This window comes from Patiria miniata, unplaced genomic scaffold, assembly GCF_015706575.1.
Source record: "Patiria miniata isolate m_02_andy unplaced genomic scaffold, ASM1570657v1 HiC_scaffold_8, whole genome shotgun sequence".
Taxonomy (NCBI): Eukaryota; Metazoa; Echinodermata; class Asteroidea; order Valvatida; family Asterinidae; genus Patiria; species Patiria miniata.
Window position 1 is genome coordinate 2,760,189 of NW_024037075.1, and position 15,884 is coordinate 2,776,072.

At 40.3% G+C, this 15,884-nt stretch overlaps 1 protein-coding gene and 1 non-coding gene across 2 annotated transcripts; one reads left to right on the forward strand and one right to left on the reverse strand.

Moving 5' to 3' along the window:
* The first annotated feature begins 500 nt into the window (after positions 1-500).
* LOC119719397 (glycine--tRNA ligase-like) lies at positions 501-14,794 on the forward strand. The gene is made up of 16 exons (XM_038188837.1): positions 501-775; positions 1,130-1,231; positions 1,359-1,458; positions 2,391-2,532; positions 3,393-3,481; positions 4,423-4,645; positions 5,380-5,529; positions 6,215-6,377; positions 9,628-9,792; positions 10,571-10,678; positions 11,624-11,769; positions 11,957-12,042; positions 12,513-12,622; positions 13,304-13,397; positions 13,663-13,850; positions 14,218-14,794. Exons 1-16 carry the CDS (start codon positions 542-544, stop codon positions 14,329-14,331), a joined length of 2,214 nt encoding a protein of 737 aa, XP_038044765.1. The 5' UTR covers positions 501-541; the 3' UTR covers positions 14,332-14,794.
* Trnaa-ggc lies at positions 6,631-6,703 on the reverse strand. The gene has a single exon. It is a non-coding gene; the product is annotated as a tRNA-Ala (tRNA).
* Positions 14,795-15,884: the final 1,090 nt, after the last annotated feature.

The following is a 15,884-nucleotide window of genomic DNA, read 5'->3' on the forward strand; positions in this document are numbered from 1 at the left end:
GGGTTAGTTTTTAGCAAATGTTGTTACACTGACCTGTTTAAAGTTTTGTGTTTTATAGATGCTTTAAAAAAACCCACAGAAATCATGTTCTTGTCTGGTTCCCTGGAACGGAGCAATTATACACGTCAGGGAATTGTGAGATCAGGGAACCAGTCTAGCTGGCTTGTACCCATTCACAGATGTGTAACCAATTGCAAACAAAATGTGGACTAACTAAATTGGGGCCAGTATTTGAAGAAAGCAAGTTTTTTTCCAACGATGATCAGCCAACCATTGTTGGCAATTGATACCTGATATCAGGATGATTACATTGTGTTTTTTTTTACATGAATTTAGAAATGAATAAAAGATAATGCTTTGTCGAATACAAAAATGTAAACCTTAATGGGCATGGAGTGCTCCTTTAAAGTTTAAATGTCCATCGATGAACTTTAAACCTTGACCCATTCCCGCTGGTGCACAGCAAACACGTTAGATGAGCAATGCACGCAAAGTACGTGGCACCAACGAGATTGCCGGAAGGTCACATTATCCATGTGGCATGGCATTGCGGTCTGTCACAGTTGCCGTATGTTTACGTCAGCTTTTTCTCGCTAGAACTCCGCAGCGGCAGCTAAATTTGAGTGTGAAAAGTCTCGCCGGTTCCTGGGGCTCTAGGAAAGCATTTCAAGGTAAAAAGGCGTGGAAGGCTTGGCAAGAAAGCAGCGTTTTTGACCACGACATGGGGGACTGTGACGAGGTTCTGGCGCCGTTGCGAGCGGCAGTGAAGGAACAGGTGACGCATAAGAAGTAGTTTAGCATTAAGCCCCCCCCCCCCCCCCCCAGCCCCATAAATGTGGCCAATTTACTGGACTACCTCCGTAAATAAAGACCACACTTCCACCATGTACAAAAACATGTCGAACTTTGTCAAATTTTGATTTTCACATTTAGGCTTAGTTTGGGGGGGGGGGGGGAACATTTCTCTTCATCCGCGGCTGCGTATTTGCATTCGGGTACTTCACAGAGCAACAAAGATTTTGGAATGACAGGCACTACGCGGCCGCGGGTGAAGAGCGCACACAAGAGGCCTCGCTGCAGAGAGCTCCAAGAATTTTTGATTTTTTTTTGTTTTTTCTTTTTTTTCCAGGGTGATTTAGTACGGAAGTTAAAGGAGGAAAAGGCGGACGTAAATGATGTCAAGAAGGCGGTAGTTGAGCTGAAAGCACGCAAGAAGGCTCTGGAGGACAAGGTATAAATGAAAAAAAAAGTGAAACTCTTTGAAGTTTTTAAAGTTTGTAATGCACGGCCTTGCATTCAACAGAATTAATCTTGAAAAAAGATCTCTGTCAAACTTTTTTCCTGTTGGTTGATATCAGGAGCTTGCCCTAGCCCCCAAGGATGACTTTGACCGTCTCAAGATGGAAGACGCGCTTAAGAGGCGATTCTTCTACGACCAGTCATTTGCCATATATGGAGGTAAAATTCAAGTAAAAATGTTATTAATACTAGTGATATTTATTGGTAAGAATGATGTGATTAAAAGATGGGGTTGGGAATAGGGGCCATGTCTCCATATTGGATTGAAAATGGCCCCTCAGCAATACCTTCCTCCCAGACTGGGACCGTGAGTGCATAAAAACGTGCAAAATTACAACTGACGTTTTTTTACTCACCATTTTTCCTAATTAATGCCCACACAACACATACATCAAAATGCTATAGTTGCAAGCATGTCACCTGCGAAATTTGAGACCTTAAATCCAATTTTAAGGCAAGTTTTTGGCTGTTCAAAAACCATCCACGTCATTCTCCATGCTCTAGAAATGTATGTCTGATTCCCAAGGTATTCTGGGTAGGTGCAGGAAGAGCCTTGCAGCTTACCTGTTTTTTAATCGATGGCCAAATGAACATAGCGCCCTCTGTTAAAAAATGAAACATTTTGCATTCACTCAGATCAACAAGAGGGCGCTGTTTTATCTACACGATGAAAATGTTATAGCTGAGGAGTCTTTTTGCACAATGCATTGCAGTACACATCAACGTGATGTCTCACGTTTGGATTTCGATATCTCTCTGCAAAATTAGAATTAAAAGCTGAATTTTTGGTGATGCAATGCTCACAACAGCAACTTTGCTAGGCAAAAGTTTCGGGGATTATTGAAGAAACTGTAGTGAGTAAGAAGCTTGCAAATTTGATTCACACTGGTTTTGTTATGCAGCACAAACTTTTGCACGATATGGATACCTTAAGTTTTGGGACTCTCATACACAGTATTGAGAGTCCCAAATTTTCGGACTACCTTCCTCCCTGCCTTTTGCATCCATCACACCCCTGAGCTGGGTGTGCATCAGTCCAGCTAGGCTGTTACATAATTTGCAATCTGTATATTATCCAATTGCTTTGGTAGGGGTGAGCGGTCTGTATGATTTTGGTCCCGTCGGCTGTGCGCTGAAAGCCAACTTCATCAACCTATGGAGGAACCATTTCATCATTGAGGAAGGCATGCTGGAGGTGGATTGCAGCATGCTCACGCCCGAGTCTGTCTTCAAGTTAGTCAAAACAAAACATAACGCTCTTTATAACTTTATTTCTTGAAGCTGTCTCGTCCCCCTTTGTTCACAAGAATAAGCCATTTGCGAGTTAAGTTTTTATTAATCTCGCAGGCTTACTTAATCGAATGCTTTGCGTGTTCTAACTTTGCGTTCTCCCGACCAAAGAGACTGTTACTACATCATGCGATTCGGGGCAAGCCTTATGCTAGCAACCCCCAGCTCCGGCATGGTCTGGTGTCTTTGTGCCATTCTCACCCATTGTGAACAATGTCATTGATGCTGAGCGTCTCTTACTTATTAAACTATATACAAGAGCTTGCCCCGAAACGTGGTTAGCAACAGTGTCTTAGGTCTGGAGAATTTAAAGTTAAAATGTGTCAAGCATTCTGAGCAAGTCAGCGTACCAGACATTTTTCAAATTTATATCCTAAAGGGTATCGGTCACTCGCAAATGGCTTATTGCAGTTGACCGTATGTGTCCTACGCATAAGAGATAAGAATTAGAACATACTGCTTGAAATTTTTTTTTTTACATCAAAAAATTGGTATTTTTATATCAGAATTTAGGGCAAATTTAGGCAAGATTTCCATATAAGAAGTTCACTAATTTCCTCTGTATTGACTAACAAGCCCCCAGATAGCAATTTCATGTCATCAAAGTCAATTTGAGCAGTGAGAAAATACAAGCATTTTCTTAGAAAACACTCTCATAGGGTTTGTACACAGGGTGTTGAGTGAACTTCTTATATGGAAATCTTTCCCAAATTTATTCCAGATTTGTAGCATATCATTTGATTTGGGTGATACAAACCCTTCTGCTCCCTGTGAAATATGTTTATGTGGCCTGTCAATTCCAGGGCATCTGGCCATTTGGAGCGCTTTGCAGACTACATGGTCAAGGATCTGAAGACAGGAGAATGCTTCAGGGCAGACCATCTACTCAAAGGTCAGTGAGCAGATTTTTAACATTCTTTTAAACTTTGAAGCTTAAAAAAACCTGAGAATTTTGGCCTTTCTGTAACTGGGCGGTTAGGGGATTCTGTCCTTTTGATCTTGGAAATGCACTGACCGAGTTTTACGAAATATTGTGGAGACTTTCATTCATAGTAGATACGCAAAGTTTTAATTCAATTGGACAAAGCATTTTGTACCTATGGTCATTACTATTTCAAGCTATCATCTATGAATGTCTCAGCATTCTGAACAGTGAAAAAAAGTAAGACTGCTGCAAACTGCTTACTGACTGGATGGACCTGAAATATATAAATCTAAAAATTAATGTGGCCTGACGTTGCGAACTTAGCAAGTTCTTCTTCAGAGGCTAAAACAGAAATGACAGAGGCACATACATAAACAAGGGGGTGCACACAAACATGCAGGGATGAAAGAAGAAACACAAAAGGAGGATCAGGTGTGAAAGGTGTGGAAAGATGCAGGGGAGGGTGGATGAGAGAACAAAGCAGTATGGAGGTGGAAAGCGATGAAAGATGGGGGAAGATGGGTAAACACAAACAATGAAGACCAGGTGGATTATCTGTAACAGAAGACAATGGAGGAAGAAAAAGATTAATCATTTCTAAGTTGGATGTTGAGACCATGTGGTTGAATAGTTCGAAGACGATTCATCCACACTTTCTCTCTGCTGAGGCGAACTGAGTCCTTGCCCCCATTCTGAACAGTATTAGAGTGAAAGACAAAAGATTTTACGATACCCTGAAAAGTGGTCTCCCCCAACTGTCCCTTCTTTACCGTTGAGGGGGTACTTGTGTCAGAGTGGGGTTCGCAATTTCCAACCATAAAAGCTTGCCACAAAAAGGAAAATTAAAGAAAGCTGATTCACCTGAGAGTATATTCGCAGTTTGCACTTTGAATTTTTTCCCCTAACAGCACATCTTGAGAAACTCCTACAAGACAAGAAGACGACTTCCCAGCAGCGCGACGAGTGCACCACAGTCCTGGCGCGGCTGGACAACTACACTAAAGAGGAGCTGGGAGTGTTCTTCAAGAAGTACGAGCTGAAGTCGCCCCTGACCAACAACAGCCTGAGCGAACCCATGGACTTCAACCTCATGTTTGGCACCTCCATCGGGCCCACTGGAAACATGCCAGGGTGAGTTGGCTTAACCTGAACTCCCTAGCATGATTTACTAGGAACCATACCCATCCTGGCAAATTCCAACACCATATGGGAGGATACTGCACACACATATTTCTGACTTTGATTCTGGAGGTGTGCCGACCCAATGTAAAAGACTGTCAGTTTAAGGGGTACTGTACCCATCCTGACAGATTCCAACAAAACATGTCGTTGGGGTTTGATGGGTTGAGTTCTGTTAGGGTTAAGGAACGAAGTTTGCTTGTTCAACTTTCTGTGTCTAAATTGACGTGTTACTGGTCCAGTTTGTGTCAGAAAATTATCATTGGGAAAAATTTGCATTTTCTGACAAGTTTAGGAAAAGTTAGTTTTCGTTTTTACACCTTTAACTGAACAGTCAAGCTTGAACACTATAAAGCCACTAAACCATGATATCTAATGAATGATTCAGAGAAATGATCCAAAACTCCTAGTCTGTAATCTCCTGGACCATTACTAGATGATGGATGTATAAGATTTGAAGAAAAAAAATACATTTTCAGGTTAATTCACTGAGTTTTTAAAAGCTCTGTAATCGACGTTACATAACGTTGGAACTACAAATGAGAAATTGACGGTCAATTCATGGGATCAGGTAAAAATTGAACACATCCCCTTTTCTCATTATTTTTATTGGCTTGCTTTGCCCTTTCAAAGACAAAAGTCGCATCCACTAAAAAAAAATTGTTTGTTGTTTGCCAAACATGTAGCTACCTTCGGCCCGAAACAGCCCAGGGTATATTTGTCAACTTCAAGCGTCTTCTAGAGTTCAATCAGGGTAGGCTGCCGTTTGCCGGGGCCCAGATCGGCAACGCCTTCAGGAATGAGATCTCTCCCAGGTCTGGCCTCATCAGAGTACGGTGAGTGTGTTGTGTTGTTTAAAATCTAAACAAGGGGGAATTCCATCGAGATCCAGCCACAGGTGGAGCTTTGACTGATCTGATCACAAATTTCTGTTCTTAAGTTTGCAATATATTAGTCTTGCCTGACTGCTTGTTGATAACTCTGTTGAAGTTCGGGGGTTGTGTTCAGAGTGAGTAAAAAAAACCGAAACCCAAATGTCGGGACTTTTTTTTTTTTTTTTTTAAAGTTCTGCACAGTACCAGTCACCAACAGCAAGATTGCCAGATGACGACGACTTTCAGAATCTAGGATATAAAAGCCCAATTCATAAGCTTTCTTTTAGTACAAGAATCATTCAAATCACTCGTGTACTTTCCAAGTTACTGAATTTTGATCACGGCCACCGTTTTAAAGTTCTATCCACGGATCACAAAAAAAGGCGTGCGTCCTTTCAGCAAAACGAAAACAATTCACACACATCCCTATGTGATTTGTTTTCGTTTTGCAGAAAGAACACTTACCTTTCGTGGAAAAGATGTCAAAATTACCAGCACCTGTCTGAAATTTGACGAAATTTTATGCACTTAGTGCACAAAAAAGTCTGCGTCATACTGACGGCAGTAAAAGCTGGCACTGCACGGGGACGGATTTGTTGAAGGAATGTGTTTCGCATTTGAAATTTTTTTTCTTCCAAATTTACAGGGAGTTTACTATGTGCGAGATTGAGCATTTCATCGACCCATCCCATAAGGACCATCCCAAGTTTCCCTCGGTAGCTGATCTCAAGGTCAAGATCTTCTCTGCCTGTGATCAGATGGCCGGCAAGTCAGCCTCCCAGATGTCCATCGGTCAAGCCGTTGAACAGGTGACAAACTCCTAATTTTTTTTTCAAAAGTCTTTTTTTTTAACCCCCTTCCTCATGCAACTGTAATTTCCATCACCACTTTCTCAACTGTTTTTCCTTGTTATATTCTGAGGTATCCAAGATTACGTTTCACGCTATTTTGATTCCATAGTGTGGACGTTTCTGGTAATCGATTTCGTTTGAAGAAAATAAAGCAGTGCATGTGTGACGTTGTCTAATTCGAATTTTTGTTTTCAAAACTGAAGAAAGAAGTTGACTGGAGCGGAGTTTGAACCTGCGACCTCCGGATTGCCAGTCCAGTGCTCTACCAACTGAGCTATCCGGCCCTATGTTGGCGGTTCCCCAATTTGTCAATGTCCTTGTTCAAGGGGTGCTAGTCAGAAGCATGATCTTTTTTGCAAGAATACTTTTGAGTAAATGACGTTGTTTGTGTTGTCTGTGAGAAGTGAAAAAAATTATACTAATTACGCGGAATCAAAACAGTGCATCATTTGGTGTCGTTGCTTACCAAGATTAATCACTGTTTCTAAAGTTGGTTTAGATCATTTGTGCATTTGTTTCGTTTGAAGCAGCAAAAGTGCTCAGAATCTAATAAAGACGGGTGCTGATGAAGTTTTAGCTCTGTGAATGCTGTGTATTCCAAGAAAACAGTATTCTAGGATCTGGATTTCAATTAAAACATTGCCGAGTATTGCACTCAAAATTAGCATCTGGAACACGTTCTCGTTTAGCCGATTGCAGCTACCCGATGTCACGCACTGAACCAACGAATAATTGCAGCTGGGCAACATTCACGGATTCGCCCAATTACAAACCAACTACAAACGGAAAATTCCAAAAATGCGTCACTTGACTCGTCGTTGGAAATAGCCTTCTTTTGTTGTTTTCTTCAAAATGACAGCAAGCCAGAAGAAATAATTTCACAGGGAGTTTAGTGTCATTACTATCTTTAAACCAAGTACGTTTTTTAACAATAATTGGGTCAGCTACTTTTTGGAAAGCTGTAAATGATTCACTCTACCTTTAAATAAGGGTTTAATGAGCATGTACTAATGTATCAGACGTTCGCAAGGAGAATGCTAAGGCCCCGTGGATTAATTCTGATTTGCGTGCGCCCCCGTGCGCCCCCGTGCGCACGCGTGCGCACGCAGGCAAGCTCGAACAAAGGAGATTTTGAACCCACTGGCCCGCATCGGCACGCATCGGCACGCATTGGCACGGACTTGCACGCAGTGGCACGCAAACGGGCTCAGTGCCAGGCGGTACAACATTACAAACAAACCGCAGAAATGCACAATAGACATCGTCTTGGACTTTAGCCATTGTGTCCCTTAATCCGCTCATTAGTTAATTGTAAACACTTGGCAGGGCCAAGCATGACTCAGCTACTCTGGTGGTACCAATAATTACACGCGTTCCAAAAAGACAGGAAATTTTAACGAAATGATAAAAGTGCCCAGGAAAGGACAGGAAATGCCCCAAACATTACCGCGTGAGCCGGTACTTTCATTTAAAACACCGTGTAGAATTAAAATCTACTTGAAAAATCGAACTGTCTTTATCATAACTTTATAAATAAAAATGGCACGGACTGGTACACTCGTACCCAGAACTAAGTGCAGACTTTTATTGAAACAGTGGTATCAAAAGAAATTATTAAAAGCTTGCCGCACCTTGCCGCAAAGAAATTTTAAAGGTCGGGGTACAGAAGCGAAATGAGAGAATTTTGTAAACGGCGAGACGCAGCCAGACTGGTCTACAACCGCATGGTATTGTACGCTGATGGAAGTGGTGTCAGACTTACATGTAGTCTGGCTGGCGGTATTTAACAGTAATAACGCGTGCACGCATGTTCCGTGTTGTGTGGAGCGGGATCGGCCATTGCCAGACGTTGTCTGACACGCGGTAGTGGTTTTTATTAACAGGGATAATGCGTGGACACATACTCTTGATTTTGCCGGGCCGGCACTGGGAACGTGAATAATACTTTTTGGGGGCCGACGACGAATCATGTCTCCATGACAGTCTCACGATCTTTACGCGGTTTGCTTGTTAATTATGTAAATGTGAGTCACAGTCTTTGATTGATTGGAGTATCAACTTCATAAACATAAACACACCTGATACATGTATTTACTTTTGAAATTTGGCATCCGCGCGGCCAGGGTACCGGAATGTCGTCAGTGCAAATTTTACTTGGGGTCGGTGTAATTCAAAATTGAAAATTTGAGAGCACATAACATTTTTTTTTATGTCAATGAGAAAATGGATACAACAGTTACAATGAAACGAACAAAACATTCAACTTCAATTGTGCATGCATGGGCCTACAGCAAATAAAATACCCATCGCCATTGCAACAAAAAAATCAACTTGACTCTCAATGGGCGCGGCCCCAATTATGAGGCCTATTACTTTATCAACATATCATGACGATTCGTACGTGCAGGCCTATGATTGATGTACAGCAGTGCTTATCATGACTTTTGATCGGAGGACTATAAAGTTGAATGATGAAAATGAACTTGATGATGTGTATTCTTTCTCTTTCAATAATTGGTGTTTAACTTGAATAATGGAGTGGAACTTTCTTAAAAATGCCGATTAATATAAATTAAGAATAATGACATAAATAAAGCAGTCTTTCATATTTACAGTAAGAACGTTCGGTGTCTTTCAATTAAAACCGAAGCTCTCAACGAAAAATAAAAAGAAATATAATATGTCCGGAGCTCAATCAAACGACGCAAAAAAAAGCTATGAAAATAGCCTAGCCTTACGTACGTAAAGTGTAGTACATGTACATGTAATGTCACGTATCATAAAAGAGTAATCCAGACACCATGCATTGTGGCACTGCCAGGCACCAACGTCTTTTATGTCATTGGAACTCCAGCCCTTTCATCGCAAACCTTTCATTATTTATCACAACCTCTTTGTCTGGTGCCGCCTTGGCCAGCTACCCAATTTCTTTTGTCAGCGTTAATCTAGGGATTAGTGTAGCAACCCTTGCCTGTGCTCAATAGCCCGCATAAGCACGCAATGGCACGCAGTTGCCCGCAACGGCACGCAACGGCACGCAACGGCACGCAATTGCGGGCAGACCCGTGCAGCACGGGGTAGCACGCATGAGCACGCGTGCGCACGCGTGCGCACGGGGGCGCACGCAAATCGGAATTAATCCACGGGGCCTAAGGCAAACAGGTAATAGAATAAAGAGACCAGTATTTTATGTGACTTTTCGTTCCAGGGCATCATTGCAAATAGGGTGCTGGGCTACTTCATGGCCCGCATCTACCTGTTCATGATCAAGGTTGGCGTGGACCCAGACAAGCTCCGATTCCGTCAGCACCTTGACAACGAGATGGCTCACTACGCCAAGGACTGCTGGGATGCTGAATGCAAGACGTCATACGTAAGAAGCTACAAACTTAGTCTTAAATATGGTTCATCACGGGTTCATGTTGTTACCCATTTTCCTCCTGGGTTCAGAGAGGCAAGTTGTGGTTTTAAGTAACCTTAACAGTCCCAAATCCTCAAATTTTTCATATTATTTTTCACTCATCAAGGGAGTTCAGGTTAAGCAGCTTGCCCAGGGACACAACACATGGACAACAACTGGATTAGAACCCCGACCCTTGTATCACAAATCCTGTATGTCGACCATTTTACCACTCCTTGCAAGAAAGCAAGTATTAAAATACTTGTGAGAGTAGTGTATGACTACTTGTATAAGAGTACAAATTAATTGGTTCTTGATGTAAGAATGTGCTTTCTCATTGCCTGAACATGTTTAATTTTTTTTTACTACCGGTGGAAAGGGGCAGGTCATGATAAAGTACCTTCCTCAAGAACACAAGCACCATTGTCCCCTGCCAGGGATTAATTCCAAAATTCATACAGCAAAACTTTAAGATTGGTACGTCAGAACTCGGGGCTTCGAAACTTGTTTGCCAATAAAACTGTTCTTGTAGTTTATTTCTGTGGGTTTTTCAATGTGCATCACTATGGTATACATTCACATGTCCGAACCAAATATGAAACGAGACTTGAAACGTTAAAATTTAACTGTCTGTTCGAATTCCTTGCACGGGAGAATGTTTTCCCAACAATTCTTTGCCGTTTAAACTCCTTGAAAAGCAGCGATCTGTTTATTGTGTTACTGCAAATCTCCCGTCTACATTATCTTGCAGGGTTGGGTAGAGTGCGTTGGGTGTGCTGATAGGTCATGCTACGATCTTAGCTGTCATACCAAGGCCACCAAAGTGCCGCTAGTTGCTGAGAAGAAACTCCCAGAACCGATATCCTTCCACAAAAATACATTTTTCTGTAGCGTTTAATACCATCACCTATTTTCTATTGTAGCCATTTTTCCATCCCCTGTTGCATTGTACGTATTCTACTTTTAGGGCTCTCAAGAAGTAGGTGGTTTTATATAAATAATTGTTGTGTTTTTTAAGGCTTTTGATTTGGTTTTCTTAAAGTGTATTAGTTTTAATTGTTTGCTTCTGACATGTTTACTTGCTTTTTAGTTTTGTTTTCTTCCCTTGTGTATTACTTGTTTTGTTCACACAGTGTTTCTGTCTCTCGCTATATATTTTTTTTGGGTAATTTTGTTGCCTTTTTTGGCCGGTTGTTGATTTTTGTTACCACGTTTTTGCCTTTTTCTTGTTTCTAATGGCTTGTTGTTCCGTGTTGCATTATACATTGTTTTTTTATACATTTTGTGGTTAGTTTTTATGCATTTTACTTGTTCGGTTTGGTGTTATGTGTTGCATGATACCTTTTGCTATTGTATTTTGCTTTGCTATACTTTTGCTATCTCCAAAATTGTGTTTACATATATTTCGGGTAAATTTTTTTTTATGTGTACAAATTCTGTGGACCAAATTGTAGATTATATTTGTTTAAAGATAACTGCCCATGCTCTTACCCATATTATATTTATTTTTTCTCTTTCAGATTTTCAACTGTATGTTTTATTGTAAAAATTTAAGGTAAAAATATTTAATCATTATATTGGATTCACTTAACCATATTTTAAAAAGACTTACATTATTTTTGGTTGTTGATGTGCTCCTACAGATGCCGACATTATCGATATTTGTGACCACAATTCTTTGAAATTTGTAATGTGATTATTCTACAACTAACAAACATGGGCCTTATCTGCTGGTTGTCTCCAGTGAATTTGGCCCAAACGCCAGCAATAGCAGTGGCCATTTTTCCTTGACCCCTGACCCCACAAGATCATTGACGTGGTCGAGGCTGTCCCGCAGAAGGGCATTGTGGGTAAAGCCTTCAAGAAGGACGCCAAGGTGATCATGGAGCACATGGCCTCGCTGTCGGAGGACCAGGTCGTTGAACTCGAGAAGAATCTCAAAGAGAAAAGGTAGATTCTTAGAAAAACAAATTGGAAGAATCTAGCAGCTATTGCATTACATGGGGCTCGATGAAAGTTACAGTGAAAAGATTTGGAGGAATCGGGAAGGTTCTAAGAACGAATGCCCTGATGTTAAGGGTGAAGTGTTGGGAGTTGATCAATATCTGATTTGTTCTCCTTCGGTTTTTTTTTTTAGTGAAGCTGAGTTTCAAGTAGATGGGAAGTCCTTCAGTCTCAAGCCAGACATGGTGACCATCAAGAGATACCAGAAGACACTGCATGGTATGTGAGAGGCCACTTTGGACCATTAACCCCAACCTTCCCAAATCCTCCAAAATCCTCTTTGCAAAATGGAGGATTTTGCAGGATTGAGGCTATATGGCAAAAATGTGTGGCTGATTAGGGAGGATGGACTGTGTCAGGGTTTTAGGCCGGACCTTGTGTTGTTTATGCTCAGCCGTGCATAAATTGAGGCCTAGATTATACTTGAAATCCGCCGCACTATTATAGGATGTCACTGGCCCTGCCTCAATATATTGATTGCTGGAGGATTTTGCAGGATTCAAGCAGTGGTCACCCCTCCAGGCTCTAATTTTGCTTATTTTGATTCTTTTAAAGATTTTATCGTAATCAAAATTATTAACATATTGAAAATGCCAGGTGAAATTAACAACAGCTTGGTTTCTGAATTTTGGAATTGGGTGCACAAATGTCTTGGTAATCTTTCTGCAATAATTTCTGTTCTCCAACAGTTGAAGAGATCCAACCGTCTGTTATCGAGCCTTCATTTGGTGTGGGTCGCATCCTCTACGCTATCCTGGAACACAACTTCAAAGTCCGGGAAGGAGACGAACAGAGAACGGTAAATTATTATGGTTGATTTTTTTAAAAATACGTTGAAACGCATCATTTGTGTACGTTTGAAAACAGTGGGCTTGAATATTGCTGTGAACAGTAAAAATGGTGGTGTTGTGGCATGCCATCTTGTTCAATTTAATTTAATCAAGCGATGGTTTATTTATTAGAAAAATCCTCATTTGGTGGCTTACGCTGATTTATAAATGTACTTACAAAAACATCAAAAACGTCTTAATATTTTAATAAAATACAATGACCTTATTTAATTTTGTTCAAATTGGAATCAGAGTTTTGAACCTTTGAAGTCGCAAGATTATCTGTGTGTTGGAAAAATATAATACTAATTAAAATTTTCCTACGGTGCGTCTTAAGACGCACCGTTGGAAAGGCCTTTCTTTCGTTGATTTCTTCAAAATGACAGCTTGCCAGAAAGATTAATTTCACAGGGAGTTTAGTCCCCTTACTATCTTTCAATCAAGTATGTTTTTCAACAATAATTACGTCAGTTACTTTTCGGATGGCTGCAAATGATGGACTGCAGCTTTAAGTCAAGAACAAGCATGACAAGTCGCAATCAAAAAGTCGACTTTGACATGTTGTGACTCTAATTCCTGAGTGTCAGTGAGTTATACTCTTTATTTATTGACCCATAAATGACTTGGCTTCTTGACGTTATCGTTCACAGTATTTCACCTTGCCAGCCATCATTGCGCCTTACAAATGCTCCGTTCTGCCTCTCAGTAGCAACAAGGACTTTGAGCCACTGGTCCAGAGTCTATGTAAGTATCAAACCTGTTTAGTTCTTTAATTTCTTGGGAGGTTTTAAGATTTGAAGCAGCATTTTTTTTTTTTTTTTTCTTCTTGATTTTTTTTTTTCTTTTTACCTGGATTACCGACATGGAATATTCCGCTCTTCTTGCTGATAGCATTCAAAATTACAGTCAGTTGAAATTCCTGGGTTGCTTAGGATTTGCTGATTTAAGAGTGGTTAGTCTAACGTTTGACATGGCCTTTACCGTTTCCTTATATTTCCCCAATCCACAGCAAAAGCACTTTCCGAGGCCAACATCTCCCACAAGGTGGACAGTAGCTCAGGCTCCATCGGGAGGCGATACGCCCGGACCGATGAGATAGCTATCCCATTCGGGATAACCGTGGACTTTGACTCCCTCAAGGAGCCCCATACAGCCACGCTACGGGAACGGGATACCTTGAAGCAAATTCGTGCTCCAGTGAGTACAATATTGGGGATTTTTTTTTTTTGCGGACTAGATAATTATCCTGTTTGGGATAAATGTTGTACCCTTTGTCCCAAAACATAAGATTGAAATTGTTATGTTCAGCGAGACTAGTGCAAGTATTACAATAAAAAAAGAAATATTTCCTGCAATAGTATATTAACCACTTCGCGCTGGGATTGTTTTTGCTGAAAATTTTGATTTTTTGCAAAAGGTAAAATTTTGCAGCCATTTTCTGATATACAGCGAAATGCCACAAATACTGATTCGCAAGAGTCATTTCAACAGAATTTGTACAATATTTCTTGCCGAAACCTCATATCTTTCATGAGTTAATTTTCCGGATCAAATTGATTTTCAGGTGGATGAGTTGCCCACAATCGTCAAAGATTTGTCCGACGGCAAGACAACGTGGCGGGACGTACTTCAGAAGTACCCCAGCTTCGAGGGGCAGGAAAGTACATCTGGTCAATAGAGGGCGCTGTTCACAGTCAACTCGAGCTATTTGTGAGTTAAATTTGAAAGAAAAACAAACAAACAAACAAACAAATAAACAAACAAGCAATCCCCTGTCTGGAGATATCAAATTTTCAAGTGCGAATGAATATGTAGTAGATAAGAGTTTGGGTGCAAGGCGGCAATCAATCTTAAAACGTCCTTAAATAACAAATTTCGTTGTCCTTTTTAAAGTTGAGGGCGGCACATAAACCTGGCAACAGGGACCTGGGACAATTTTATGTCTTTGCCTTATTATAACCATGACCTCCAATTTGTGCTTTTCCAATAATAGCAATTTTAATATGTATTTGCAAGCAGCAGTTGAGGAAATTCAATGAAATTAACAAACGATAAAAAAATATAAAACAATAAATTGCAAAAATGTATGAAAGCTGCTTTTTATCATCATCGAAATGTTTAATACACTGTACTGGCATTATCCTATTAGCATTCAGCTATTGTCATTTAAAAATGTTGCATCTTGGGGCAAAATAGCCCGATTGTAAGTTTTAATAAACTCATCTACATGTAAGTTGCAGCACAAGCATTGTCTCTCATTGCTAGAATCATTGTGTGTATCAGCGAATAAGCTTCAAGTTTATCACAGGCAATTTTGAGGTTTTTGGAGAAAACTTAATTTCGACCCGATTTAATTAAAAAATGCAAAATTAACCCCTTACAGTTTATATAAATTTTAAAATTACAAAATTGGGATTTATTTTAAATGTTACTTTCCAGGCCGTACATGTATATAAAACAATTGTATCTTGAAATATTAAATTTTGCTTCGAAAAGCATTCTGGGAATACTGGCATCCTTGGTTTTATTTATTTGCATGTAATGAATATCCATGACATGGTAATTTACGAAGGTATTATGGGTAATGTTGCAAAATACACCAATCTAAGGTTTATATATAAGCCCTGAACACAATTTGCACACTGGCATTTTTTTATTTAAATGAGCAATTTGTATTTCATTTGCATTTGATGAATATTCATATCATGAATATTCATAATTATTTCGCAATCAGTGAACCTAAGGTTTATATATAAGGTCCGAACACAAATTTATCAAGAAGCAGTTGGCTCAGTAGGACGCGCTCAGGATCCGAACCGGGATGTCCCCGGTTCAGATCCTGGGCCGTCCTGAGGAGCTTTTAGACTTTTTTTAAAATATATACTAAGTTTTCTGACAAAATTGTGCATGGGTGGGACTTGAACCGGGAACCTTTGGGTATGTAGCCTTACACTCTTACCACTACACCACCGGGTTTTTCTTAAAAAAGTAAGGATTCCGGTAATTAAAACCCTTAGGATGTTCTGACTTAGTCTCCAGAGAGAGTTGGAAGCTGAGGGGTAGAGGCCTTGGGTCTGGGGTAGGAAATTGGGACTTAGGTTTGGGCTGATCAAATCACTGGGGAATTTATTAGCTGAATGGTTGATACTTATACTTTATACTTAAAATATTTAGCTGGACGGTTTATACTTATACTTTATACTTAAACATTTTTATCATCTCAATACATGT

Coding starts and splice junctions, on each gene's coding strand:
- LOC119719397 (XM_038188837.1), top strand. CDS start 542: ATGGCATTGCGGTCTGTCACAGTTGCCGTATGTTTACGTCAGCTTTTT. Junction 6,378..9,627: donor TCGGTCAAGCCGTTGAACAG/GTGACAAACTCC, acceptor TTTTCGTTCCAG/GGCATCATTGCAAATAGGGT. Junction 11,770..11,956: donor AAGAATCTCAAAGAGAAAAG/GTAGATTCTTAG, acceptor TTTTTTTTTTAG/TGAAGCTGAGTTTCAAGTAG.